Raw genomic sequence first — 25,956 nt, forward strand, 5'->3', positions numbered from 1 at the left:
CTGATGAAAGGTGGTTGTTTGATATGACATGAAACATCTACTTTAGCTCTGGGATTTTTCAAAAAATTAATATGAGATTGTAAAGAGAACATAAATTTATTGTTCTTAATTTATAAATCATTAAAAGAATTGCTAAAACTATCAAAAAAACAATTATTATTAAGAAGGTGCTAAAATGAAATAAATTTGTTTCAGGCCCGCCTTTTGTTTTCAAAGAAGGTGCTAAAAACTATATAATTATGCACATAATTAATGGAAAAGCAGCAACTTTATGCAAAGAAAGAGCTATTTAGACTGTCCATTAAAGACCTGACATGCTACTGTAATTCGTAGTTTTTAGGCTTTTTATGATTTCTCTTTGTCCAAAGGACTTAATCTCCCTTTTGTTATGATAAATTTTCAAACTCTCGTATATAAAATTTTAAAAATTTAAATAATTATTATTTTATTAAAATTTTTAATTAAAACCAAAAGTAAAAATATCATTTATAAAAAACATTTTAAAAAATAATATTTTATTATTTTTTTTTTAAATTAAAAGTCTAACTATCTTTTCACCTAAAATTTAAAATATTAGCAATTTTCTTATAAAGTTTTTTTCTCTTCTTCAACAAACAATTGTAAGTCCTTTCCTCTCATTTGTCTTTTCTAGTTGACGTTATTCTAATACTCATTTAATGTCCAAAAGACAAATGATTTGTCCAAATAAATTGTCTTTGTTTTGATGATTTGTTGTCGTCCAAAAAAAAGTAAAAGTCATAATCCTCTTCGATGAAAAATCCGCATTGTGGTGGATTAATTCCTAGGTGGGTGGGGGTTGCCTTACCGCCCAATTCCGCTTAGGTGGTGGCCCTAAATAGTCAAAATTCATGATATAAAAAGTCACAAGAATACTTAATCACTCATAATTTTGGATAATTTGTGATCAAGTGTACATGATTAAATGTGTTTAATGGTGACTGCCTATTTAAGAGGTTGAAGACAGTAATCCGAGACAAGGCTTACTTTGTGGCTTAGTTTATTTATGAATTTATGTTTCTTTTAATAAAGCAAACTAATACCCTTTAAGCTGAGGAATCTAAGATGTAAATTCAATATTGAGGCAACTAAAATCAAATCAATCTGAGTAGACTATGTAAATTACCCTGTATCATTTGGGCATTACATTTTCTTTAATTTAAAATAACTTAATTACATGATAATATACAAAAATATATATCTATCTGTATACCCAAAATTGGTAGATATAATTTTACTGCGAGCTTAATAGTTGTCTCCTAGTTTAGCAAAGTGTTGTAGTGAAACAAAAAAATAATTCTTTATATGCTACTTGTAATTTCATTAATAAATCAGGAAGATTAGGGATGGGGGAGAGGTGGAGATTCCAATCCCCAGCCTTAAAACCTTACATAAAATCTTTTTCTTGAACTAGAAACAAATTGTAACTTTTAATGCAAGAAATTTAATCAAAATCTTATATAATGAAATCTACACAAATCCAAATAAACATTGCATAGGTGAGACATTTTCCACATTACATAATCAAAACCCCCAAAAAAAAAAGCTTCAAATTCGATAAACCTGAATCATTCATCCTTCACATTATCAAGGCTAACACATTCGCCGGGGAAAAACCATCCATCCATTCTTGAAGTACCCTTTTGCTTCATAATGGGAAAACGTCCCAACCTCTCCCCTTTTAAGCTGTATATATGACATCCAGCATTTTTTTCTATGAATGGCAGGAAATAAATACGGTTACCTTGGCCTCCCCAGTTTGTTGCATTGCTTAATCTTGAAGACATATGGTTACCAAGGAAAATAGCTTCATTCTCATCTCTCAGTCGGTTGACCTTAACCCATTCCATCTTCAATAAATCTATTGTATACAGTTCAAGATGGTGAATATGCAGAGGGAAATCAATAACCAGTAGCTGGTTTTTTGAAGCCACGAAACTCACATTCCGAATGTTGCTAAGTTGTGGTGTACCTTTCAAATTTAGAAGAATCACTCCACAAGTTTTGACACTCAAAACACCAATTTGATACTCACTTGTCACACAAAAAATTCTGCCTTTGAAAATAACAATGTCAACAATAGACCAATTACTCCCTCCATAAGAGAATTGTTGCCATTGGTTCACTCTAGAGACAAAGAACATCAATTTCTTATATGCTGGAGCAAGAACCACAAGAAGGAAATTATCTTTAGCATCTCCTATTGAAGCGAACACTGCACGGTCAGGACAATACAAAAAATTAGATGTTTCAAATAATTGAGGGTATCTGAGCTCGTGACCTGTGATGGGATTGATGACCCAAACATTAGTGAGAATATCTTCCATGATTAAGTATCCATTTGAAAGACCAATACAGAAGTTGCGAGGAAGATAAGGGAGCTTAGTTTTATATGTGCTTGGAGAAGGTTTTATTTCGTAGAAATGACAAGATTTCTTAGCTCGAGCGGGAATGTAAATTACGAGTGGTGGTTTTGAAGCCATGAATGCGTTCTTGGTTTCTAAATATGACAATCTCCAATTCCTGCAAACTTTGCCAAAACTGAGAAAATCTGCAACACTCATATTGTTGGATTTAGAGAAGATTTGAAGAAGTTCCTTAGGAAGATTAGCCCATGGTCTTGACTCCGGAGGGTTGACAGAAGTGATCCTTCTTTTCTTTTGACATTTATTGAGCTTTCTTTTCTTCTCTAGTTTGGGTATTATGCCTACATTTGACTCAAATAAAAAGAATAATAAATCAATAATTTTTCAAAATTTAATATAAAAATATATAAAGTGATTGTTTTAAATTATTAAACAGGTAAATTTAAGATATTATTTTTAATATATTAAATATTTTTAATAAATATATAATCACAATAGTATAAAAAATTAAGACTGTTTCAGTGTTAATTTAATATAATAATAATAATAATAATAATAATAATAATAACGATTTTAAAGAAAAAGGGTAAAAAAAAATTAACATGAAAAACATATTAAATTATAAATATAGAAAATATTAAAATGATATATTTTCAAGCACCATCTGCAGTAATTTTTTTTTTTTCTGTTTCCAAACTAGGGCATAATCAATCAAATCCAGTCTATCAAAAAAAAACACAATCAATTTTATTTTACAATATTCTTTATAAATGTAAAAAAATTAAAAATTTATTCTAATTTAGATCATTTTTGTAAAAATAAATATATGAAATTGTCATACATCACAAAAAACTTAACCTTCAAATAATTATTTATAAAAAATCAAACTTTTAAGAATCATATAAGAAAATAAATTTAATTAATTAATTCTAACTAGACAAAGAATAAATAAGTGAATACCTAAACTTGACGATCCTTGCATTGGTGACTGATGATGATAAAGATTACGGTCGCCACTCTCTCTCACTTCCATTTAAGTTTCTCTTTTATATACAAGTTTTTCAAACTAGGGTTGGTAACGCTTATATATACAAGGTTCTACTTCGACTCATAATTAATACATGTCAAATTCTAATAGGTATGATATGTATGGAAATGTGTCACAGTAAAATCATGTAACGTATATTTTTAATGCATCTTTTAAATTATAATATATTATATTTTTATATAATTATTTAATTCTTAACACTAATAAATAGATAGTTAGGAATTTATTAATATACTAAAGGATTGTTTGGTTTGTTGTAAAGAAATATTATATTAGTAATCTATTTTGAATTTCTTGCATTATTTTGTTTGATATATTAATAATAAAATATTAAAATAATTTTTTATTATAAATGATAATATAACAAATAATGTAGGTGGTATCACATTCATCTTATATATATTAAAAAATTATTAATATAATTGTAATTTTAATACAATTTTTGCTATAATATTTTATATTTAATCATAGGTAAGATAATAAAATTTCTTTATGCAAAATATTTGATAACATGCAACTTTTATGAGGAAAAAACCTCACCTTTAGAAATTCATTAATTACAAAAGAAATAAATTAAGAAACTCCTCTATAAATAATCCCTTCAAACATGAAAAGGAGTTTACTCATGTGCCCCTGTGGGATCAATTAAAGAATACGCCCATAGTTTCAACCTTTACTTCATTGGTTGCACCCATCAAACTGTCAATTAAAATTAACCCCGCCTAATTTTATTTGTTTTATCAAATTAAACATTATTAAATTTTAAGTTTTAAAATAGTAATAATAAACTCTAAAATTTATTATTTTAAACTAGAATAACCAGTTTCATAATTATTTGTTTCCTGAAGTATCAACTTCATTTTAAGTAAACCAATGTATTCAAGACCTTTTGGAACATATAGCTAATATCATATAGTCTGAAAAGGAAAGGGAGAGTGGGGATAAACAATCAAATATCATATAGTCCTAAGAGAAAATGGTTAAACAATCCAACAAGTTCCCACAAGTTTCTCTTTAAAGCAATGTCAGAGTTTCTCTCCTTTGGAATCTAGATTGATTATAAATTATAAACTTTGAAACAATCAGGACAATTTGTCAAAAGAATCAAGAGCAGATACACCATATCATATATTTAGTTCAAATTCAGGCCCAAGTATCCCCACAATTACATTTTATGCCCCCTCTTCCAAGGAAATGCAAAACACCATTTCTGGATATGTACATCGCCCCCATTAACCAAACTAAAAGACCCCCTTAACTCCCACTTTTTCATTTTCACCATTTTTCCCCCAAACCCAATATCTCACCTGTTGCCCAATTCTTATTCATTTACATTGCAGAACAAGGAAATATACCCATTTGAAACCATCCAACCTCTCTCTCTCCAATTTATACGCCCACTTCCCAAAACCACAAAAAAGAAATAAAAAAAGACTAACCAAAACAAAAAGGTCTGTGAATATAGAATATGTGAATGTAGGGTGTGGAAAAATTTTCAAAGAGAACACTAAACGTCTACCTCGGCTTTTGCCGGGCTGGAAATGAATGAGCTTGGCGGAGTTGTTTGCGTTGAGGCAAGGGAGTCCCCAAGATCATGGTTTGAGACCTTGTCACCATGTCAACCATTGATGGGGTCTGGTATGCTTGCACAAGGCTTGTACTATCAGTGGAATCACCACGTGCAGTTGCTCTCTGCCATGAGTGTGAGCTCAAACCAGATAAAACATAAGCCCTTCCAGATGACTCATATATGCGGCGATTTGCCATCCTTTCTTGCATCTCTTTTAACTCAGCACATAATGCAACACATAGCTTGTCACGAGCCCGAGCAGAGACAGTTTCAGATAGTGCTCTACGGCAGCTCTCCAAGACAGAGACTGCATTTGCTAGATCACCGCGTTCAGCAGAAACTCTAGCCTCAGCCATTGCCTCTGCTGCACGAAGCCGATTTCTTTGCCTGTCTACTTCCATAGACACCACTAGTTGCCCAGTTATTGCTGGCCTTTGGATCCTTACATCAGTAGCTTCATCTGAAATCACCATTTCTTTCGTAATGGGGTCTCTAAACGCACATTGAACCTTAAGCAATGACATATCTTCTCTAATGCCAGTAGCTGGAATGTCAATTGTAACCAGAAAATCCCTTTCTTCTTCTGCATACAAGTCTCCAACATCAACAGAGCCTGTTTTTCCATCAGGCATCAAGCTGCTGTGGTAACTTCCTGCTTTGATTGAACTAATTTGCACACTAGGATGAACACACTCAATTTTAACCTTCACCTCCTGCACAACCACACTTAATAAACCGCCAATACATTGTGCAAATGCATCCTGAATCACACCCTCAGCTTCTATGAAAGAAAATGTTCCCCCAGAAATCTCAGAGATTGAATGCATTGAAGAGGCATCATGGTCTGTGCCAAACCCAAATGCATGAACAGGAATTTGGTTGCCAGCATCACCATTTTGCTGGATTGAAACAGGAAGAAGAGACTTGTAATCTGGTTGAGAATGAGCTGTACCAGGACTAGTGACAGTATATGTATCCTGTCCATCAGATAACAGTATGATACTACCTACTGGGTTCTTCCACTGGCGGTCTAATAACACTTTAGCACCCTTTTTTAGCCCTTCAGCAATATTTGTCCCACCATTTGAAGTTAGAGAATTAATAGCTTGTAAAGCCTCCTGCCTTCCTGTCTCAGTCATCCGACAGAGAGGGAAAAGCCTACGGGCAGTGGAAGAGAAGGCAATGACAGAAAGGCGGTCAGAGGGGCCCAGATTCTGAATCACAAATCCCATTGCTCTTTTTAGCAAAGCAAGCTTGGTACCTGCCATGCTACCACTAACATCAAGCACTGTGACAAGGTCAACTGTTGCACGGGAATTTTCAGATGTTGCCACCTGGTTGCTGCAACTATTATGTCTCCCACTGCTAAGAGGAGCTTTCAGATGGATTAGTATATTAAAATTTTTGTGCGGAACAGCATTTGGAACAGCCGAAACTTCAGGATATGTTTTGACCTCTAATTTTCCAATAGAATTATTTTCAGTAGCATCTGTACTTGGCCTGTCACTACTCTCAGTAATCTCATCATGTTGATCCAAAGCTTCATCATCATTAAAGACAGCAGGTTCCAGACCATGATAAATTGAATTAATCTGTCTGCTCACATCTAACTGAAGGGGAGGGAATTGTCGCAATATACTCATCCAAGCATCATCACGAGACAACCCTACAGGATTGATTCTCGCCCTTCCATGGGGAATGTCAGATGCAGGGCTCTGAAATGGAACTTCTTTCCATTTTGCTCTGCAAACTGGGCAAATTTGGTTCCCATGTTTTACATTGGAAGCAATGCAATGAAAGTGGAAAGAGTGAGAGCATTCTGCAGTGAAAATGGCATGGCCTAGGCCAGTTTTGATGTTGGTCAGACATATTGCACAGTGCCTCTGCAGTTTAGAAGGATAAGCTGGTGAATACACAAAAATCCACACAAGTACTAGATCCAAAGAGTCAAGAGAAGAATTACAGAATAAAAATTTAAAGCTACCTACACAAATTCATCTGCAGGATGACAAACAGGAATAATGACTACACCCAAAATAATTAACAACAGACTTATCCAATCTGACAGATATAAAATGACAAGAAAATCTGTCATATTTGATCAATCAAATTTCCCGCCTAAAATTGCATAAAATACCTTTAAGCATTATATCATTCGAACCTATAACTCCATAGTCTAAAAAATTTTTGCAGTCTAAAAAATTTTTGCAGTCCAAAATTGTCAGAAATATAAATTGGGCTTACAAGTGTGAAGATTAAAACTCATGTTATACAAAACCAATTAGCTTATGTTAAGGTTCAATCCACAACACTTATATACCACTCATTTTAGTTAAATTTATTAGATGTGGGACTCTTCTTTATTTTGAGTCTCCAACACTCCCGCTTAAGTGCAAGCACCTAGACTGTTAGACTTGCCTTTCAGCTCAACCGATTTTTGGCTGGGTGCATTGTCACTTATATCTAGGAACACTTTAGGTTGTTAAACCCGTCGTTTGGCTTGTGCTTTAATACCATGTCGGAAATATAAATTGGGCTTACAAGTGTGAAGATTGAAACTCATGTTACACAAAACCAATTGGCTTATGTTAAGGTTCAATCCACAACACTTATATACCACTCATTTTAGTTAAATTTATTAGATATGAGACTCTTCTTTATTTTGAGTCTCCAACAAAAATGACTACATTTAGAACAAAAATATCTAAAAATTTTGATACCATGCTCTCCCTTTGTTGAAATAATATTTCCAATCCGACACTAGCTATAGGGTACACTATGCCTGTACTTCAGGTTGAATTCTACGAGGCACTGCAAATCCCAGAGTTTTAGAACCTACATGAAAGTATTGAGAGATTTACGTCAAGAAGCCTAGTTTATTTCAGTAAACATGAAATTATGCCGCATGGAGAAGAACTTTCTGTAAACTTAGTCACTGCTCAAAGCCCTCTTAATTAATGGGTTTTCGCTCAAAGGAGAACGGTGTGGTAGATCCCTATCTGCCTGTAATGACAGTTAAAATGGGTTTCGAACCTAAGACAAGCATTTGGACTCCAATGTTTCACAATCGAAAGTGCCATGCCCTCTAAGTAACTCCACCATCAGCTTTAAGTGGACGGTATCGAAAATTTCAAATGGCACTATTGTCTACCCTGACACCTTTGTCTCTGCACACAGCTCTATTATTGAGGCGGGTGCATGAAAAGAAGAAATAGAATGCAATCTATCTGCACCACAAATCCCCACATCAAGAAACATCAAACATTGTTAAATTTCGCTAAAACCGTAGGACTTCACGGTGAATCAACAAAGCACCCAAAAAAGAAGTCAAAACTTAGGCGGTCAAAACATTATAAAGGTCATAACATGAATTAGGAAAAAAAACAAAACCAAAGCGGTGACTTTTCCCCCCTCAAAACCAATGATGAATCTTTCAACACAATAACCAAAAAAATAAATACAAACACAAAGCTCCTTAAAAGAAGAAAAAATTAGTGGGTTTACTAAGTAAAAATTTAATTTCCCATTTCTCCACAGCTTTTTTTTTTCCCCAAACAACATGAAAAGCAGAGATAACAGCGCTAAAAGATGTTAGTGGTTGTGGAGTAGTGCGGTCGAGTTATGGTGAGGAAAGAAAGCAATTGTCTCATCAATGGAAGGAGAAAAGTTAAACTAGTAAAGGGATGTTATATTCCTTTTCTAATAAGCCAAAGGGCAATGGTCCTTAAAGGAAATAGTCCGCTTCATCCCCACAAGTGAGCTGAAAATTACAAGACAACAAATTCCCATCTTCTGAAAATTCAGAATCTATTACATTACCACTTACCCCACGTCATAACACCCTTCCAACTACATCAATTTTCTATAAACAAATATTCCACATTAAAATTACCACTTACATTTCATAAAAAATTACTACTACCCATAATGATAAGATATTTTATTCACACATTTTATGTTAGTAGGGTAATATTCGTATTCCGACACTATTTTCATGTAAGCAAAAGCCGGAAATTCCAGCATTGTTACCGGGATTCTGCTTCCGCCGACATATCAAATTGACTATATACAAGACGAACCTACGGATAACCATAATACATAAAATTAAGAATACAGTAGCAGAAAATGAAGCCAATAAAAAGAAAATTGTATTGAATTTAAGAAGTTGAAATTGAGTAAAAATAAAGGAGATCCGTCAGTGGAAATCGAAAAAATCCAGCGAAAAATAGTGATAAAAAGAGCATTATAATGTAAAGAATGTTGATAAAATTTACCCTGGAGGACCTGGACAAGCGGAGGGCAGAAGAAGAAGCGGAAGGAGTAGAAGGAGGTTGAGATACAGAAGAAGGCAAAAGGGCGTCAGATAGTCTTGGTTGTGTAGCGTTTGCAGAAGATGTAGAGTCTTGTTGCTGTCGTTGTTCAAGTGAATCAGGAACAGATAAACACATTTGGCGACCAAGAGCCAACTTCGCTTTCCTCCATTTGCTGCCCATATCTTGTCAGTCAGAAATGCGAAGCTGAATTTTTCAGATCTTGAAATTGGAACGAGAAAGAGGAGCCATAGACAGTTAGAACAAAGAGGAAAAGTAGCAGTAGTAAATGCGCGCTCTGATATTAGTACATGTATATCGTATGAATAAATAATATATTAATAATTATAATTTAATTGAATTAATTAATAACACAATATAAAGGTGAGATTTTTACAAGTTGATGTGGTGGTTTGTGCAATGCAACGGAGACCGGTGGGCGGTGGTGGGGGTGGCCAGTTGTGAGCAGTCTTTTATTTTATTACGTATCTTTTAATAAGAGGAGAGAGAGAACGGCTCTGACTGTTGAATCAGCAAAGTTAGCGGAGTGGTATCGAATGTACCACAATTTTTTTTATTGAAAAATCTGTTTTTTTTTTTTTCCCATTAAAGCGTTTAACTTTCAAATTTTAATATAAGATCTCAAGTTAATCATCATTCTTATGAGATATTTAATTATAATTATGTTGATTTGATATTTTAATAAAATTTAATCTTTGCTAATTTGGTCATTATATATATAATTAATCTTATTTTTTTGTTATTTCATAAGTTTTATGTTATTTTTGTTTTTCTTTTTTAATTTCATCCACACGTAAGTATGACCTATAAATAACTGTATTTAATCTATAACAAATCTTATATGATATTTCCATATTTGAAAACTTTGCACGCTAAGATTTATTATCATGTTAGAATATTAAAATGTAATATTTGTATCATAAAAAAACATAGATTTATTTTATATACAATGTGTTTAGTTTGATTATTTTTTATTATCTAAGATCGGTCAATATTTTATATAAGGTCATATCGATTATATGAAACTAATGAAATCTTTGATTTAAAATCAGTCTCATAATCATTATATCAAAATTAAAAATTAAATTTTAATATATTATAGATATATTTTAAACTCATATTTTTATATTTAGATGTTTCACTTTTATCAATCAAATTTTTTCCCAAATTCTTAATGTATTTTTTTATAGGATGAAATTAGAATAAATTATTAATTAATCACTTTAATCAGTTTCATATTTAGAGCCACCCAACTCAAGAAATGATAAAGATAATCAATAAAATTATGTGTATCTATTTTAGATATATAAATATATACACATTTATATATGTCATCATGTGATTGGATGATTTTGAATTAAGAATAAAATAATAATTAATCATATAATGATACATATGAGTGTGTATATATTTATATACCTAAAATAGGTATAAATAGTATTGCTCAAAGATAATTGCCTATCCACCCTAATACACAAATTTTCATTGGGTTTGGAGTCCGAGTGGATTACATGCAAGTCATTTTCAGATAATTACAATTACCCATAATGATAATGTTTTTAGAGACTTTTTTGACCTAAAATTGACAAGGATGGAAGGCAGTTGAGCTAGGGTTTAAATCAACGGTTGGGATTCCCTCATCCATAGATAATGTTAATGAAAATGACCTCACAAAGAAGTTAATCGAGATTGTGTCACCCCGAATGATCAACTTGTTGAAGCCTTTAGTGAAGTTGTTCACTGTTTTTGTCTCACATAAAAAGCTGTATGTGGATCTTCGGCCTGCTTTTAGGTTGGCCATGAATCATCACAGCTCATGCTCTTCGAAATGCACTGTAATATTAAATCAAAATTCGTGAATTCTGTTCAAGGGAAGGAGAAGAAGATTAATTATTTTACTTATTATATGTCTAAGTTATGAATTAGTTGAATTATTAATTATTAATAAGAAAAAAAATGTTACTAGAACCAAAAAGTTAACGGCATGGATGAATTTGTTATAACGTCACTAAACAATAGTCTCAATTAATTAAATTAAAATCATTCAAATTGAGTTATAATGAATTTGTTATATTACGCAAGTAAGGTTCATGATGAAGAAGCGTTAACTTGACTCATTTTAGTAAGACTACTAGACTCGATAGACAATTATCTTGTTTGACCAACTGAAGTTTGAAATAAAAACAATATTGACCTAACAAATTAAAGTTTAAAAAAGGAAGACGAAAAGAAAAAATAATAATGATTAGGATTAGATTCAAATCGAATTAACTCAAATTCAATCACTTGTTCTATTTGATCAATTTCAAAAGGGTAATTATGATTAAAGCTTGTGTTCAAACCATATTTTTAAGATATTATCAAGCTCTAACCTGGGTAAATAAATATCGTTTTCGTAATATATAAGGGTTGTTAAAATTCAAAATTTTCACATAAAAGCTAGCTTTTATGTTGACTTACTTCCCACAGAAAGTGGGGAAATTTCGGGATAAAAGAAAAGGAGGCCGGAGGATCTCGACTAACTGTGATTAAAACTTCCTAGTCTCAAAAGATGTTAAAATGAAAAGGAGCCACGGTCTTGGGTCACTTCCTTCATATTCTTTTGTATGGAGGAATAACTTTTGCAGATCCCCAACAATTCTCTATTTTTCCAGGACCACCGCTCCGCTCCCCCTCCTTTTCCACCATGCCACCCTATAGTCTTCATAATACGTGCTTCCTTGGTGGCAGTCATTTTGCAAGTACCAAATCCCCCAACCAGATTTGATCTTAACTGGGTTTTTAATGATGTAATCTGTAATATTGACCTGAAATTGCTTATTTTTTACCGCATAGCAACAACTATAAGAAAGGTATTCATGTTAAAGATGTATTTGATAATAGTATAATTTTAGATGGTTGGAAATGTAATTAATTTTTTAACCTACTTAATTGTTGACGTCAAATTTTCATATTTTTAATTGTTTAGAATATATTAGATTTCTATACTTGTAAAATTCCAACCCTAATTCCAGATCAGGTAATGGAGCTGCGTTGAATAGTACATAGAATGATGGAACAGAGACAGCAAGAAGTTGAAGCAAAGATTGATTAATAATCAAGCCGAGTTTGTTGAATGGTCAGATTTCAATGCTTGAAAACCTGATAAATAAGTGGAAGAGAAATGGTTACCAAGTTTGATTGTTAAACTACGATTTATAGAAATAAAATAAAATTGTGTACACCCATACGAGGCGATATTATATAATATAAATAAATTAAATATAAAATAATATTTAATTATATGATAATATATTATATAAATATGTAATCTGATACTAAAACTAAATGAATATATATATATATATATATAAAACTATGAGAACTCATTTTTAAGTATACAAATAAATATATATTTACGTATATAATTATATAATTAAATAATTTTAAATTAAAAATAAAATAATATATAATTATATGATAACATATAATATTTTATATATATATATATATTTATTTATTTATAAAAAAAAGGGCAGAGGAAATGACAGGGTGTCAACATGCGCTTGCACAGTATAGTTTGGCAAAAATGAATGGGTATTGCCATTTCATATTTTGTTTATGTCAAATTTGTGGGTAAGCATTGTTTTCAAAATTGAATGCTTCTGGAATCAAATAATAATAATAATAATAATAATAAATTATTATTATTATTATTATAATAAAGTCAAAATTTGGTTGCTTGGTCTTACATCTCATGCCAAGTTTGGAGCATGACAGCCTATGTTCTCCTTTTCCTTAAAGCAACGCCGTCTAAATTTCTTGTGAAATTCTTCAAAATGACCCAAATCTTAATTTATACTGATCTGCCTAATCTTATTTTATAGATTGGCGATATTTTGGAGGCAGCCGGCCATAATTTGTACATTTCGTCTAATCCAAGTCAAAGAAAAAACACAAAGCTTATTTGAAATGATTTTCTAAGAAAAATCAAAGATATTCCTATTTCATCTCAATTCAGCCTTTTCTTTTTGTCATAATTGTTTGCGAATCTATGACTTGGAAATACAAAAGATGTGTAAATATGCTAATTAGGTCAATTTTTTTTAAACATTTTTATAAAAATCAGCAACTTATTATATAAATCTAGAATAATCTTAAGAGGCCAAAATCATGTCATTAAATTAAATAAGATTAAAAAAAGGAAGATTGGTCAAGACTCAAACTTGATTACCATCACCAAATCAGTTAAAATAAACCCATTTGCTAATATTAGAAAAGATTAAAAAACAAACAATATGATGTGGGGCTTCAGATATACTCAAAGTGTGCGGTTCATCAACTCAGTGGATTGGGTCAACCAAATGTGATTTGAACACAAAATAGATTTCAATAAAAGATTATTAGAATTTTATTTGGTTAGTAAAGAAGAATTTATAAAGATAGTGATGTAGGAATAATTTGAATATTGGGTTTTAGTTCAAATATTATAAAGAATGTCACACTCAAACTCTTTCTAACGCCCATAAATTATTTGTTAATTAATATTGTAGATAACAATGCATAAAAAAGTATAATCCTTTTACATATAAAAAGTATACAAAAACGTCTGGTGATGAAAATGAAGAAAAGCCACCGGAAAAGAGGAAAAAAGGGGAGGGAGAGAGAATTAGCTGGTGACGACACTAGAAAAAAGGAAAAGAGAAAAGAGAAAAAATTTAATATTTTAAAATTTAATCTAGAAAATAATTATTAATTTTCTAAATTTAAAAGGAAATAAATAATGTTAATTGATTTCATTAGTTTTAATCGTCCATGAATAAATATTTAAATTTTAAATACTTAACGAGTATTGATTTGGAAATATAACAAATTTTGGGTGGGAATAAATCTTTTGACCTTAAAATTATAGATAACAATATATAAAAAGTTTAATTTTTTCCTAGTGGAGTGACAAACTTCGTTTTATCATTTTGATTGGATGGAATTTTTCAATTTTTTTATCAAAAAAAATAAAATTTTTCAATTTTATTATCGAAAGTATTAAACAATCATGTGAATTTAATTAACATTAAATAAAAATGATGTGATAGCGTATAAAACATAAATGTAAATATTTTATTTAATGACGTGGATAGTAGAAAAAATGATAAACCCTTATAATTATATTGTAAAATAATATTAGTAAAATAGATATTAACAATTTAAAGCTCAATCAAAATCTGCTCCGAAAGCTCCTATTAATAATTAAAATAAAAAAATGTAAAGAAAATTATTTGATCGAAAAATGAAATAATAATGGAAATAGTTATATTTTAAAAACCTCCAATCAAGGGGGGACTTAACATTGCTCCAAGGAATATATTTTCTTTTTTTACTTTTTTTTTTGGGTAATAAGAATTCACTCATATTTATTAGATAGATAAACTCAAAATATAGTGATCAAATTTATAATTATTATATCAAATAAATTAAAATTTTATAAATATAATAAAAATTCAAACTTAAACTTTTATTTTTAATAATTAATGATAGTTATTGTAATGATCACATTGATGCCCATGTTACATAAAAGGCACCATCAACAAATGAGGCCCAAAAAAAAAAAAGCTCATAAACGATTGAGGCCCAATTTTATTTGAAATTTTATTGACTTGCAATTCGCGTTGGAGTGGTGCTACCTGTGACGCCACCATTTGACAAACAAGAAAAACTACTCGCAAATTGGGTTATATATGCTTAGACATGGTCGTTGGCCGTGCCAGGCCGTCATCCGTCAAAGGTAAAGTTTAGGGCACGGTCCAGGGCTCTCATAGGTTAACTCACGTGGTTAATGGGTTAGTATGTCATATCATTTATTTTTATTTTTATTTTTATTTTTTAAATTATAACTTTTTATAAATTAATAGAAACAAAGACATTAACATTGAAACTTTATTTAAAATATTTCACTTATAATTCGAGAAAATAATGATTTTATAATATAAATACAAAATAAAACAATTATAAAATTTATAAGTTGTAACGTCAACCTATTATACTTAGGTTAGTTATCTTTAAAATTTAATTTTTTGAAATATTCAAATATGATTTTAACTATTTGATTTTGCAATTTGAGATTTATAATCATCCATGCATATATTGGTTTTAATCATATTTAGGTGTAAATTTGATATTTTATCATAAAAACCCATACACTTATATTAAAACTATTTCGACCCCCCAAGGGTAATATATAATTTTTTATTTTTTATTATATAAAGTTTGTGAGTTGTGTTATGTCAAATCTAAAGGCCTCTAACATGACTCACATAACCCATAGGGCTTTTTGAGAGTATATTGGGTTGAGTTGCGGGCTGACTTAGCCTCTTGGTCATGTTTATATATGCTTAAAATCAAAGTGCTACATGTCTCTCATGACTATTGACACTGTTCTTCTAAATTGAACAGTCTATTTTTGCCTGAATAATGCATTTTTATCAATTATTCATTATAAAATGATATGACAATTTTGTATGTTCAATATGTAATCTCTTTTTAATCATTCAATTTTGTATGTTTAATAGCTAGGCGAAGGTAGCACCCCCCGATTGGCTGTATAAAATATGGCCCCGACGACAAAATGAAGGATTCAAAGGTAAATTGGTGCCACTTCTTGAACACCGGCTTTTCACCTTTTGTTAATTGCTCTTGTTGTTGATCCCCCTTTTGTTAATTGCTCTTGTTGTGAATCCGTCCGAGACTTAATCCCATTCATTAGATGTCAATGACGAGGTAAGTGGTGATAGGAGCAGAATCACCACATTCCAAGTGGAGACGAGACTGGTTTGCAAAGAAGCCAAACAATAATATTGGAGCCGACGAAACTGGGTGTCAATTTTATTTCTGGACGGTTGGCCATGACACAAGGTTCCTGACAATTGATGACCTTTTCGAAAATTTCCTTTTTAGTTTTTATAATTAATAATTCGGAGTAAATAAAAATTTCATAAATTTAACAAATAGATGAACAAATAAATTTTCTAAAATGAAAAATTAATTTTATTAAAATTTGGGTGGGACGTTGGATTTGGCTAAATTAGACACATAATTTAAGTATATAAAAAATAATATTTAATTAGATAATACTATATTAATTATGTATAATCATATTATAATATTTTAGACACAAGATCCAAATTGATAAGATGTAATAATGTTGAAGAGAATCCAATTATAAGGGGAGGGGTTTGTTTTGAGTAATATTTTATTAGTAAAATAGAAAGATTGTTTTGAAAATAGATTACTTAAAAGATTATTAGGTATAAATAATTACTATGTTTAATAAAATTTGATAGGTATAAATAATTATTGTGTTTGATTAAAGGTAATAAAATATTACTAATAAATTATTTTACTTAAATACCCTTGAATATAATTATTTTTAAATATTTTTTATATTATTTATTATATTAATTAAAAATAAATTTATTTTTGTCTCAAAAAATTAATAAATAATAATATAATTATAATAAAATAAAGATTACTTAGTAATCTTTAAATACTTAAGATGAATATGGTAATCAGATTACTATCTATATTATCTACCACGTCAGTATTGATAATAGAAGAGTACTTTAATATTTTATTATTGATAAACCGAATAAAAAAATAAAAGATAAATTTTCAAGATAACCTTAAAATCTAGGAACCAAACGCCCCTTAATGGTTTATTGTAGGATGAAGCATATCGGTGGATCTGAGCAGCTGACAAACAAAACTCAACGTGTCATTTAATTAGTAAGGTGAAATTTGAATGAAGTATGGATAATAGGGCCGAGGGAGGTGACAGCATGCCTCGTACAATTAATTCATTTATTACTTTACACACAAAACTTTATTGATATTTAATTTACCGAAATTCAATTAAATTATGTGCAAGCAAAACCAAAACCATCCCTCTGTTTACCCACTAGATATTTTCGCAAATATTATTGAGGCCAAATGACTATTTTTCACTCAAAGTTTACTTAAATGATGAATTTTTATTTTAAAAATTTTTAAAAATAAAAATTTTATCCATTATTTATTTTCTTTAGTAAATTTTGATAGAAGAACTATTTTATATAGAGTTTTTTATTTTCTTGTTTTTTCCCTTATAATTTTTTTATTTTTATTTTTCAAAATTTAGGGGGTAAACACACATTTTAAAGATATTAAAGGTATTAATAAAAAATTTTAGAAGGTTTTTGAAAATTTAAAAAAGCTTATGAGTGTTTTTAAAATTTTTAAATTTTCATTATATCTTTAATAGTTTAAAAATGATAGTTACATTCTTTAAAAATTGTCAAAATATAATATTTTAAAATTTTGATATTTTTTAAAAATTTTAAATTGATAAAGATATATTAATAATTTGATATTTATATTAAATATTAATAATAATTTATTAATTTTAATAAAAAAATAAAACAATTATTTTTATAAAAATTTAATAGATTCATTAGTAAAAGTAAATAATATATGTGAATTTGACTTAATACTTGGGTGGCCAATGTAAATGTCACTCGGTCTATCAGGTCCATTAGTAATCTAAGTAATGATAGGGGAGTCCTTCTGACTTTTCCTCATTAGCATATACATAAAATTTCAAACAACCCATCCGTAGTTACCAAATATTTCTTCTGGCATTCAGTTGATCCCTGGAAGTACATTTCATACCCTCTTATGGTTCAGAAGACTCAGAGTATGAATTTCCCATCATCCCCCACAAACCATTTAAAATATAATTGCTCAAAATGAGCTCTCCAGTATTTTTTTCATCATATTCTATATATATATAGAATACGATATGCATCGTAAATTGTATTTAATTAATACAAGATAATAAACATATTATATAATATGATACGTATCTTACGATGCAATATATATTATCGATACAAATTAATGTATTTTTTAAAAGAAAATGATGATATAATAAATGTAAATATGAGATATTTTAAAATTTTAGAAATGATTGTGATATTTTTTTGAAATGATGATGTATAAATTATAATTTTTTATTTAATTAATATTTTATATTATTTTTTAAAAGACATACTCTAAAATACGTAATACTAAAAATTATATTTTTAATATATAATACAATATGAGATTTGACAATCATGATTTTAACACTTATTCACTCATTCATGTTTCGTCATGGCTCAAACACAACTCTCAACTAACTTAAAAATCAATTAAGATGTGAATAAAATTCTATATGCGAAGAACTTTGTCAAAAATATACACACAAGAAAATGAAGGAAAGAGTGAATGCAATAAATTTGACTTTGCATATTCACTTTTCATTCATTCTTTTGTGTAATTTGTTGAGATATTACATTTAGTATATGTAAATGTAAATGTAAATGAAAATAAACATGAGTCATGTGTGTATCATAGTAGTTGAACTGTGTATCGTATTGTCTATTAAAAATATAATTTTTTATATTATATATAGTGTATCGTATGATACACATTTTAAAAAATAAATTAATAAAAATAATAAAAAAATTATAATTAATATCTCATTATTATAAAAAATATCACAAACACTCTTAAAATTTTAATATTTTTCATAGACACTCTTATTATATCATCATTTTTAAAAAAATATATATCGATTCGTGTTGATAATATGTATCATATTATACGATAAGTTTACTGTATCGTACTAATTTAATACACTTTGTAATACATATAATTTTTTATTTGTATTATATTATACTATAAAACACATAGAGCAATGCTATGTGCACCCATTTTTGGTACACAATTCATGTACACAGTGATGTGTCATCATATAATTAGGTGATTTTAAAACATGTGTCATCATATGATAAAGAAACATCTAATCACATGATAACACCTCTTTTGTGTACATAAATTGTATACCAAAAATAGGTTTACATAGTTTTATTGAAACACATATTGTAGTAGGATATTGATAACTATGATGTGTATATTTATGTTGAGAGAGAGGAAGAGAGAGAAACTCATAAATGGTTGAGAGTTGCATACGTTTCAGTGAGTTAGATATTAAAGGCTGAAGGGAGTTAGGTTTCGCACAATTTTTGGTAGGTTTAAATGCATGCATGCATGTGTGCCCTCACCTATCACGCTAACCTAACAAAAACCACCCTGATTTATCAAAATAATTATAATGAAAATGAGTTCTCAATAATAATTAATTTGGGCTAGCATTGCAGATTTAAGTAATTTTCAGCTAATTATTCCACGAACATGCATGGCTGCACATAGATTCATGTTTTCATAAGTTTCTGCTAACCCAGCTGACCATATTTTATATGATACTGATTTGAAACATTTTTACTGCTAATCAGTTAAGTGTATAGAGATTTGACTGCCATTAAATTGGCTGTTTATTTAGTTAAAGAAAATATTAGGGTTTAATTGCTCTCAAATATTGCAAGTAACCTGATATTTCATTTGAATCCAACCTATATATACACACAAACACACATGAATTGCTATATATAAGATGATAAAAGAGATCTTTGCACAAAAATTCAGATATAGCCAGAGCCCCGTCTCCTAGTTCTAAATTTTAGGAAGCTTTTAATTGTATGATCAGTGATCATTTGTTAAGCTTATCATAACCAACTGTCATGGCTAAAATTTCATAACTGTCTATGTAACATTTTCGATACTACCTTCTTAAATATCAGCCTTGTGTATGTCTACATTATAATTGAAGGTCATTGGTTTTGTATTGTCTTGGATCTATCAAGGGAATGACTCTAATTTCTAACTATTTTATATGGATGACACAATTCCCTTTATTGCACCCCTGGTTACATTGAATATATCCCGTGACTAAAGCTTCGCTAAGAAGTAACAATACACCTACAAAATCAATAATCACATACACTCACTCTTTAGTCCCTCCAATCCATCAATTGTGTCTGCCCAAATCTCCTCTCATGCTCACAAGATGCTGTCACTGATTTCTTTTATGTCATTGTCAAGTCCTCCTTGTCTCATCATTCTCTATAAACAGTTTAATTATTAAAATGAATATGACATGCTTCAATTAATTGATCTCACAGTTAACATAATATCGTGGTTATAACGAAGAATTTCTCTCTATGACACGTAAAATGAAGGACGGAATATCACAGTGTGAAAGATCAGCTACAAGAGTACAGAAAAGAAGACGTAACAAACTTAGAATGAAGGGGAAATGGAATTGGGGAAGAAAAGGTAAGCACGTTTTTTGGCTAAATGGGTTGGTGACAGCAAGCGTCTACCAGTATTACCAACCACGACAAACTTAATTCATTTTTGCCTGCAGAAATTTTCTTCTCTACCCTCACCTCACCTCAGTCACTTGTTTACCTAATTAATATCTATTTTGTCGCCAAAGCAAAGCAAATCCAAATCTCTTAATTTTTTTTCTCTTTAATCTATGGGCTGTGACGTATTGGAATACCAAAGCATCACCTAATATTCATTAATTTGTAATTTGATTTAACAAAGTAGAGAAAAAAAAATCATAACAAAGTTGAGAAGATTTATTATTATGACTTATGAGAGAGACCTTTTTTGGTGGGTAGCACATACTAATTTTAAGACGCAGGCAAACCCTACCCTTACATGCACGATTGATAAACAAATTAATTTGATTTAAGATGTATTTATTTTTCTGAATTATGTAACGCCTCTTAACTTAACTATTTAATTTTATAACATATGGATATTCATTCATTCATTAATTATTACCTGCCTGCCTGTTACTCAATCTTGACTTTACAGTTTTATAGCCCATATTGAATTTCTAATAACGCAAAAGAATATCTAATTATAATAGTAATTTAGGAAAAAAAAAGTATGCTTTAATTATCCTACAAGGATGGTCAATATTTTGTCAATATTAAAATAAAATAATTCTTGTAGGGAGTAAATGGTAAATTCGCAAGGCGAAATTTTTGGTCCCGAAGAAATAAGCATCGACGCTCGTGACTGTTGCACCATAAGCGGCACCAACCCCCTCCAATTTGACGGGTAAAAAAAAACAGCCATCATGCATGTCTCATTGATTGTCCACGTGTCACGAATGACAACCGTCTGATCACATGAACATCAAACGGCTACTAAATTCCCTCAACTAACAACCCCAACGCTTTTTATACGTAACTTAATTTTTTCTATTTAAACACCTCTTTCATTTCTTTAAATTTATCTCCTTCTTCCAATTTTTCCTTCACTTTTCCACTATCCAAACATAAATCTCCCCCACTCCTCCACGTTCCAAGCCTCACAGTTCTTTCATTTTTGAACAGCGAGATTTTATATATTCAACCTCCCGGTTACGATAAATATATCTTTCGTGCACATTAAATACATTGAAATATCCACAATGGATCGTGTTGCGTCACACGAGACCACGAATGGCGGTGTGTTAATGGGAAAGTTGTGTCAAGATCATCATCATCATCGCGATCCGTTGAACTGGGGATGGGCTGCGGAGTCTTTAAAGAGGAGCCATTTAGAGGAAGTAAAGAGAATGGTGAGCGAGTATCGCAAGGCGGTAGTTCGACTCGGGGGAGAAAGTCTGACTATAGGGCAGGTGGCGGCGGTTGCCAGCCGCGACAAGGGAGTGACAGTGGAGCTGAGCGAAGCGGCCAGAGGCGGCGTCGAAGCCAGCAGTGAGTGGGTGATGGAGAGCATGGAAAAAGGAAAGGATAGTTATGGAGTCACCACTGGTTTCGGTGCAACTTCTCACAGGAGAACGAAGGAAGGAGGAGCTTTACAGAAGGAGCTCATTAGGTAAACTAATATATCACCAATTTTTCTTTTAGTTATTCAATTTTTTGGTAATTCTTTAATTAATTAATATTATGATAATTAATTGGTTTTAGTTGATTTTTGGTGAATTAACTGTTAGATTTAATATTTTTTTGTGGGAGGGTGCTGTGTGATAACACATGGGTGGAGTATCCTAAGTCTGAATATTATGAGTATTGTGTAAACTGTAGAAGAAGATAAGAGACTACACTGATAATATAATAGGGTTATATGTATAACTTTATACATAAATAATAATATATTATTATATGATTAGATAGTTAAAAAATAAAGATAAAATAATACTTAATTATACGATGACATATTTTTATTTATGCAAAAAGTTGAACATAAAAATAAGGTCAAATGAATATTGCCCACCCAAGGTTTGATGCAAATCTAACCTCCCACCCATTACCTTTTGAAAATCAAATATCTACTTATATGTTAATTTTGACTATTGCTATTAAAGATAAAATCATCATTTAGAAATTTTATTTAAAAAAAAAAATCATTTTCCCATCTTAGTTTTAAAAATTAATAATTCCACCCTTAGTCTCAAATTTCCAAAGTTTAAAAGCTCCCCCCCCCCCCCCCCCCCCCCCCAAACCAAAGGTTTACACAACTACATAACCATTAACAGCCACCCCTAGCCTTCTAAAAAATTTTAGTTTCACCCCCACTTCACCTTCAATTTCCAAATCGTTGCCGACAACTTTCTTTCTTTGTCTCTAACATCTCCACCACCAAGAACAAGTCGTCGACTTCCATCTCCCTGCGATATCGTCGTCATTTGACTCAAAAGCTAGTTGAAATCCAGTGAGAGACCTTGCTCAATTTTGATCGACTTTTGCATTAGAAGATGATGATGATGATATGACATAGAGATAGACATTGACGGCTCATTCTCGATGGTAGAGATGCTGGAGATAGAGGGAGAAGGTCGTCGACAACAATCCGAAAACTTTTTAGAACTTTGGGGGGTGACTATTAATAGGAAGAAGTATTGTTAGTTTTTATAATTAAGATAAAAAAATGATTTTTTTTAAATAAAATCTTTAAATGATGATTTTACTATAACAGTAATAGTTAAAATTAACAGACAACTGAATATTTAAATTTTCAAAAGTTAGCAAATGAAATGTTAGATTTGCATCAAACCTTGGGTGGAAAATAGTTATTTAGCCTAAAAATTATACACATAATTTTATTGTTGATTACATTGCATTCAAAACAAAAAGAAATTAATATTTATTTATTATTTTATACGAAATTAGAGTAATATTATATATATATTATTTTAAATATGTAATTTAATATAAGATAATGTCTCATTATATGATTAAATTTTATTATATTATTATTTAAAAATTCTCAATCAAATAATACTCATAATTTGATATATAATTGGGCACTTATACATGAATGTGTATAGTATTGTTGGTTGAATTTTATATTTTTTTTCTTTTGGTCAAATCTAAACTAGACTTGTTTTGCCTTTTGGTTAGTTTATAGGTTCTCTTCATTGAATTGACACTGACCTCATTTATTTATTTATTTATACTTAAGGTTGAATAAGTTTTTGATCCCTCTGTGAACTACTTTAAAATATTGATTACAATATTTTTATCTGATTTGATGTGACAAGTGATATAATATATTGCTCGTCCTTTTCGACCATCCAAATTTACCCACATCATATGTTGAAATTATTGTATTGTTTTTGTGCAACATTGAGTGATAGGAGGAAGAATATTGTGGTTGCAGATTCTTGAACGCCGGAATATTTGGAAATGGGACAGAATCATCCCACACATTACCGCATACTGGAACAAGAGCTGCAATGTTAGTGAGGATTAACACACTCCTCCAGGGCTATTCTGGCATCAGATTTGAGGTTCTTGAAGCAATCACTAAATTTCTTAACCGCAACATTACTCCTTGCTTGCCTCTACGTGGTACCATTACTGCCTCTGGTGATTTAGTCCCCTTTTCCTACCTCGCCGGCCTCTTGATCGGCCGTCCCAATTCGAAAGCTGTCGGGCCCTCAGGGGAGTCCCTAAATGCTACTGAGGCCTTTCAGCTCGCTGGAATAGATGGAGGCTTTTTTGAGTTGCAACCGAAAGAGGGTCTCGCATTGGTTAATGGAACAGGAGTTGGGTCTGGATTGGCTTCTATAGTGCTTTTTGAGGCTAACATTTTGACCATTTTAGCGGAAGTTATGTCTGGGATTTTTGCGGAAGTTATGCAAGGAAAGCCGGAGTTTACCGATCATTTGACACATAAATTGAAGCATCACCCTGGGCAAATTGAGGCTGCGGCCATAATGGAACATATTTTGGATGGCAGTGCTTATGTTAAAGAAGCAAAAAGGTTACATGAAATGGACCCTCTGCAAAAGCCCAAGCAAGATCGATACGCTCTTCGTACTTCGCCACAATGGTTAGGTCCTCTAATTGAAGTGATTCGATCATCGACTAAATCTATTGAGAGGGAGATTAACTCTGTAAATGATAATCCATTGATTGATGTTGCAAGGAACAAGGCTTTACATGGTGGCAATTTTCAGGGTACCCCAGTTGGAGTATCTATGGATAACACAAGATTAGCAATAGCCTCAATTGGAAAACTTATGTTTGCGCAATTCTCAGAACTAGTTAATGATTTCTACAATAATGGCTTGCCTTCAGATCTCTCAGGTGGCAGAAATCCAAGTTTGGATTATGGATTCAAAGGTTCTGAAATAGCAATGGCTGCCTATTGTTCAGAGCTCCAATTTCTAGCCAATCCCGTGACAAATCACGTGCAAAGTGCAGAGCAACACAACCAAGATGTCAACTCTTTGGGCCTAATCTCTGCAAGAAAAACAGCTGAAGCAGTGGATATATTAAAGCTCATGTCTTCCACTTACTTAATTGCACTTTGTCAGGCTATAGATTTAAGGCATTTGGAGGAGAACTTGAAGAACACGGTTAAGAACACAGTTAGCCAAGTGGCTAAAAAGGTGCTAACCATGGGGGTCAATGGGGAGCTCCATCAATCAAGATTCTGCGAGAAAGACTTGCTTAAAGTGGCTGATCGGGAGTATGTATTCGCTTACATTGATGATCCATGTAGCCTAAAATACCCACTGATGCAAAAACTAAGGCATGTCCTTGTTGAGCATGCATTGAAGAACAATGAAGATTTGAAGAATGAAAATGCTTCGATCTTCTTGAAGATAAGCAGTTTCGAGGAGGAACTGAAGACCGTTTTGCCAAAAGAAGTTGAGAGTGCAAGAGAAGGTTTGGAGAGTGGAAATCCGGCCATTTTCAACAGGATTAAGGAGTGCAGGTCTTATCCATTGTATAAGTTTGTGAGGGAAGAGTTGGGAACTAACTTTTTGACAGGAGAGAAGGTTACTTCACCAGGTGAGGAATGTGATAAGGTTTTTACAGCTATCTGTGAGGGCAAAATTATTGATCCACTCTTTCAATGTCTTAAAGATTGGGATGGAACTCCTCTTCCCATTTGTTAATGGCTTTAGCTAGAGGAACAGAGACGTCGATAATGCCTCTGCCGAAACGCAAAGCTGTTGTGTGCATCTATTTCTTTATTGTCGTTATGATTCTTCTTTATTTTTCCTCAAGTTTATATTCTGCTGAATATGTACAAACGGAACTAATAAAGACTCCGTTAATCAATTATAACCTGTGTCGAATCTTCTCTTCTTAAATCATGTACTTTCGGCCACACCTTTGAATTTTCATGAGAGAAAAAACCCAATCGAATTTTGGCTGTGGCTGCCATTTGAAAGTAAAACAGCCTGGCATA

General features: G+C 31.2%; 3 protein-coding genes and 1 long non-coding RNA gene across 6 annotated transcripts; 2 read left to right on the forward strand and 2 right to left on the reverse strand.

Annotated features, from left to right (window-relative positions):
* Positions 1 to 1,586: 1,586 nt before the first annotated feature.
* Positions 1,587 to 2,501, reverse strand: LOC123208647. The gene has a single exon (XM_044626169.1). It carries the CDS (start codon positions 2,499 to 2,501, stop codon positions 1,587 to 1,589), a length of 915 nt encoding a protein of 304 aa, XP_044482104.1.
* A 2,022-nt stretch (positions 2,502 to 4,523) lies between these two features.
* On the reverse strand, positions 4,524 to 9,910 carry LOC123208780 (E3 ubiquitin-protein ligase WAV3-like). Of its 3 annotated transcripts, XM_044626306.1 has the most exons (3): positions 9,710 to 9,910; positions 9,277 to 9,534; positions 4,524 to 6,885 (listed from the first exon to the last, which is right to left on the reverse strand). In XM_044626306.1, the coding sequence occupies exons 2-3, from the start codon at positions 9,493 to 9,495 to the stop codon at positions 4,948 to 4,950; spliced, it is 2,157 nt and encodes a 718-aa protein (XP_044482241.1). In that variant the 5' UTR covers positions 9,496 to 9,534; positions 9,710 to 9,910; the 3' UTR covers positions 4,524 to 4,947. The 3 variants fall into 3 exon arrangements, with proteins under 3 accessions (XP_044482241.1, XP_044482240.1, XP_044482242.1); XM_044626305.1 differs by lacking the exon at positions 9,710 to 9,910 and having other exon boundaries at positions 9,277 to 9,689; XM_044626307.1 differs by lacking the exons at positions 9,277 to 9,534; positions 9,710 to 9,910 and adding an exon at positions 7,723 to 7,834.
* A 1,872-nt stretch (positions 9,911 to 11,782) lies between these two features.
* Positions 11,783 to 12,558, forward strand: LOC123196411. The gene is made up of 2 exons (XR_006497694.1): positions 11,783 to 12,185; positions 12,348 to 12,558. It is a non-coding gene; the product is annotated as an uncharacterized LOC123196411 (long non-coding RNA).
* Positions 12,559 to 21,528: 8,970 nt separating this feature from the next.
* On the forward strand, positions 21,529 to 25,826 carry LOC123209119 (phenylalanine ammonia-lyase-like). Its single transcript, XM_044626892.1, has 2 exons — positions 21,529 to 22,125; positions 23,911 to 25,826. The coding sequence occupies exons 1-2, from the start codon at positions 21,716 to 21,718 to the stop codon at positions 25,658 to 25,660; spliced, it is 2,160 nt and encodes a 719-aa protein (XP_044482827.1). The 5' UTR covers positions 21,529 to 21,715; the 3' UTR covers positions 25,661 to 25,826.
* Positions 25,827 to 25,956: the final 130 nt, after the last annotated feature.

Source organism: Mangifera indica, chromosome 2 (genome assembly GCF_011075055.1).
Source record: "Mangifera indica cultivar Alphonso chromosome 2, CATAS_Mindica_2.1, whole genome shotgun sequence".
Lineage (NCBI taxonomy): Eukaryota > Viridiplantae > Streptophyta > Magnoliopsida > Sapindales > Anacardiaceae > Mangifera > Mangifera indica.

What these genes read in the sequence shown, in the direction of transcription:
- LOC123209119 (XM_044626892.1), top strand. Translation starts at nt 21,716, where the DNA reads ATGGATCGTGTTGCGTCACACGAGACCACGAATGGCGGTGTGTTAATG. An exon ending in TTACAGAAGGAGCTCATTAG is followed by an intron (nt 22,126 to 23,910) that starts GTAAACTAATAT and finishes TTGTGGTTGCAG; the next exon opens with ATTCTTGAACGCCGGAATAT.
- LOC123208647 (XM_044626169.1), bottom strand. Translation starts at nt 2,501, where the DNA reads ATGGCTTCAAAACCACCACTCGTAATTTACATTCCCGCTCGAGCTAAG.
- LOC123208780 (XM_044626306.1), bottom strand. Translation starts at nt 9,495, where the DNA reads ATGGGCAGCAAATGGAGGAAAGCGAAGTTGGCTCTTGGTCGCCAAATG. An exon ending in GCTTGTCCAGGTCCTCCAGG is followed by an intron (nt 6,886 to 9,276) that starts GTAAATTTTATC and finishes TCTAAACTGCAG; the next exon opens with AGGCACTGTGCAATATGTCT.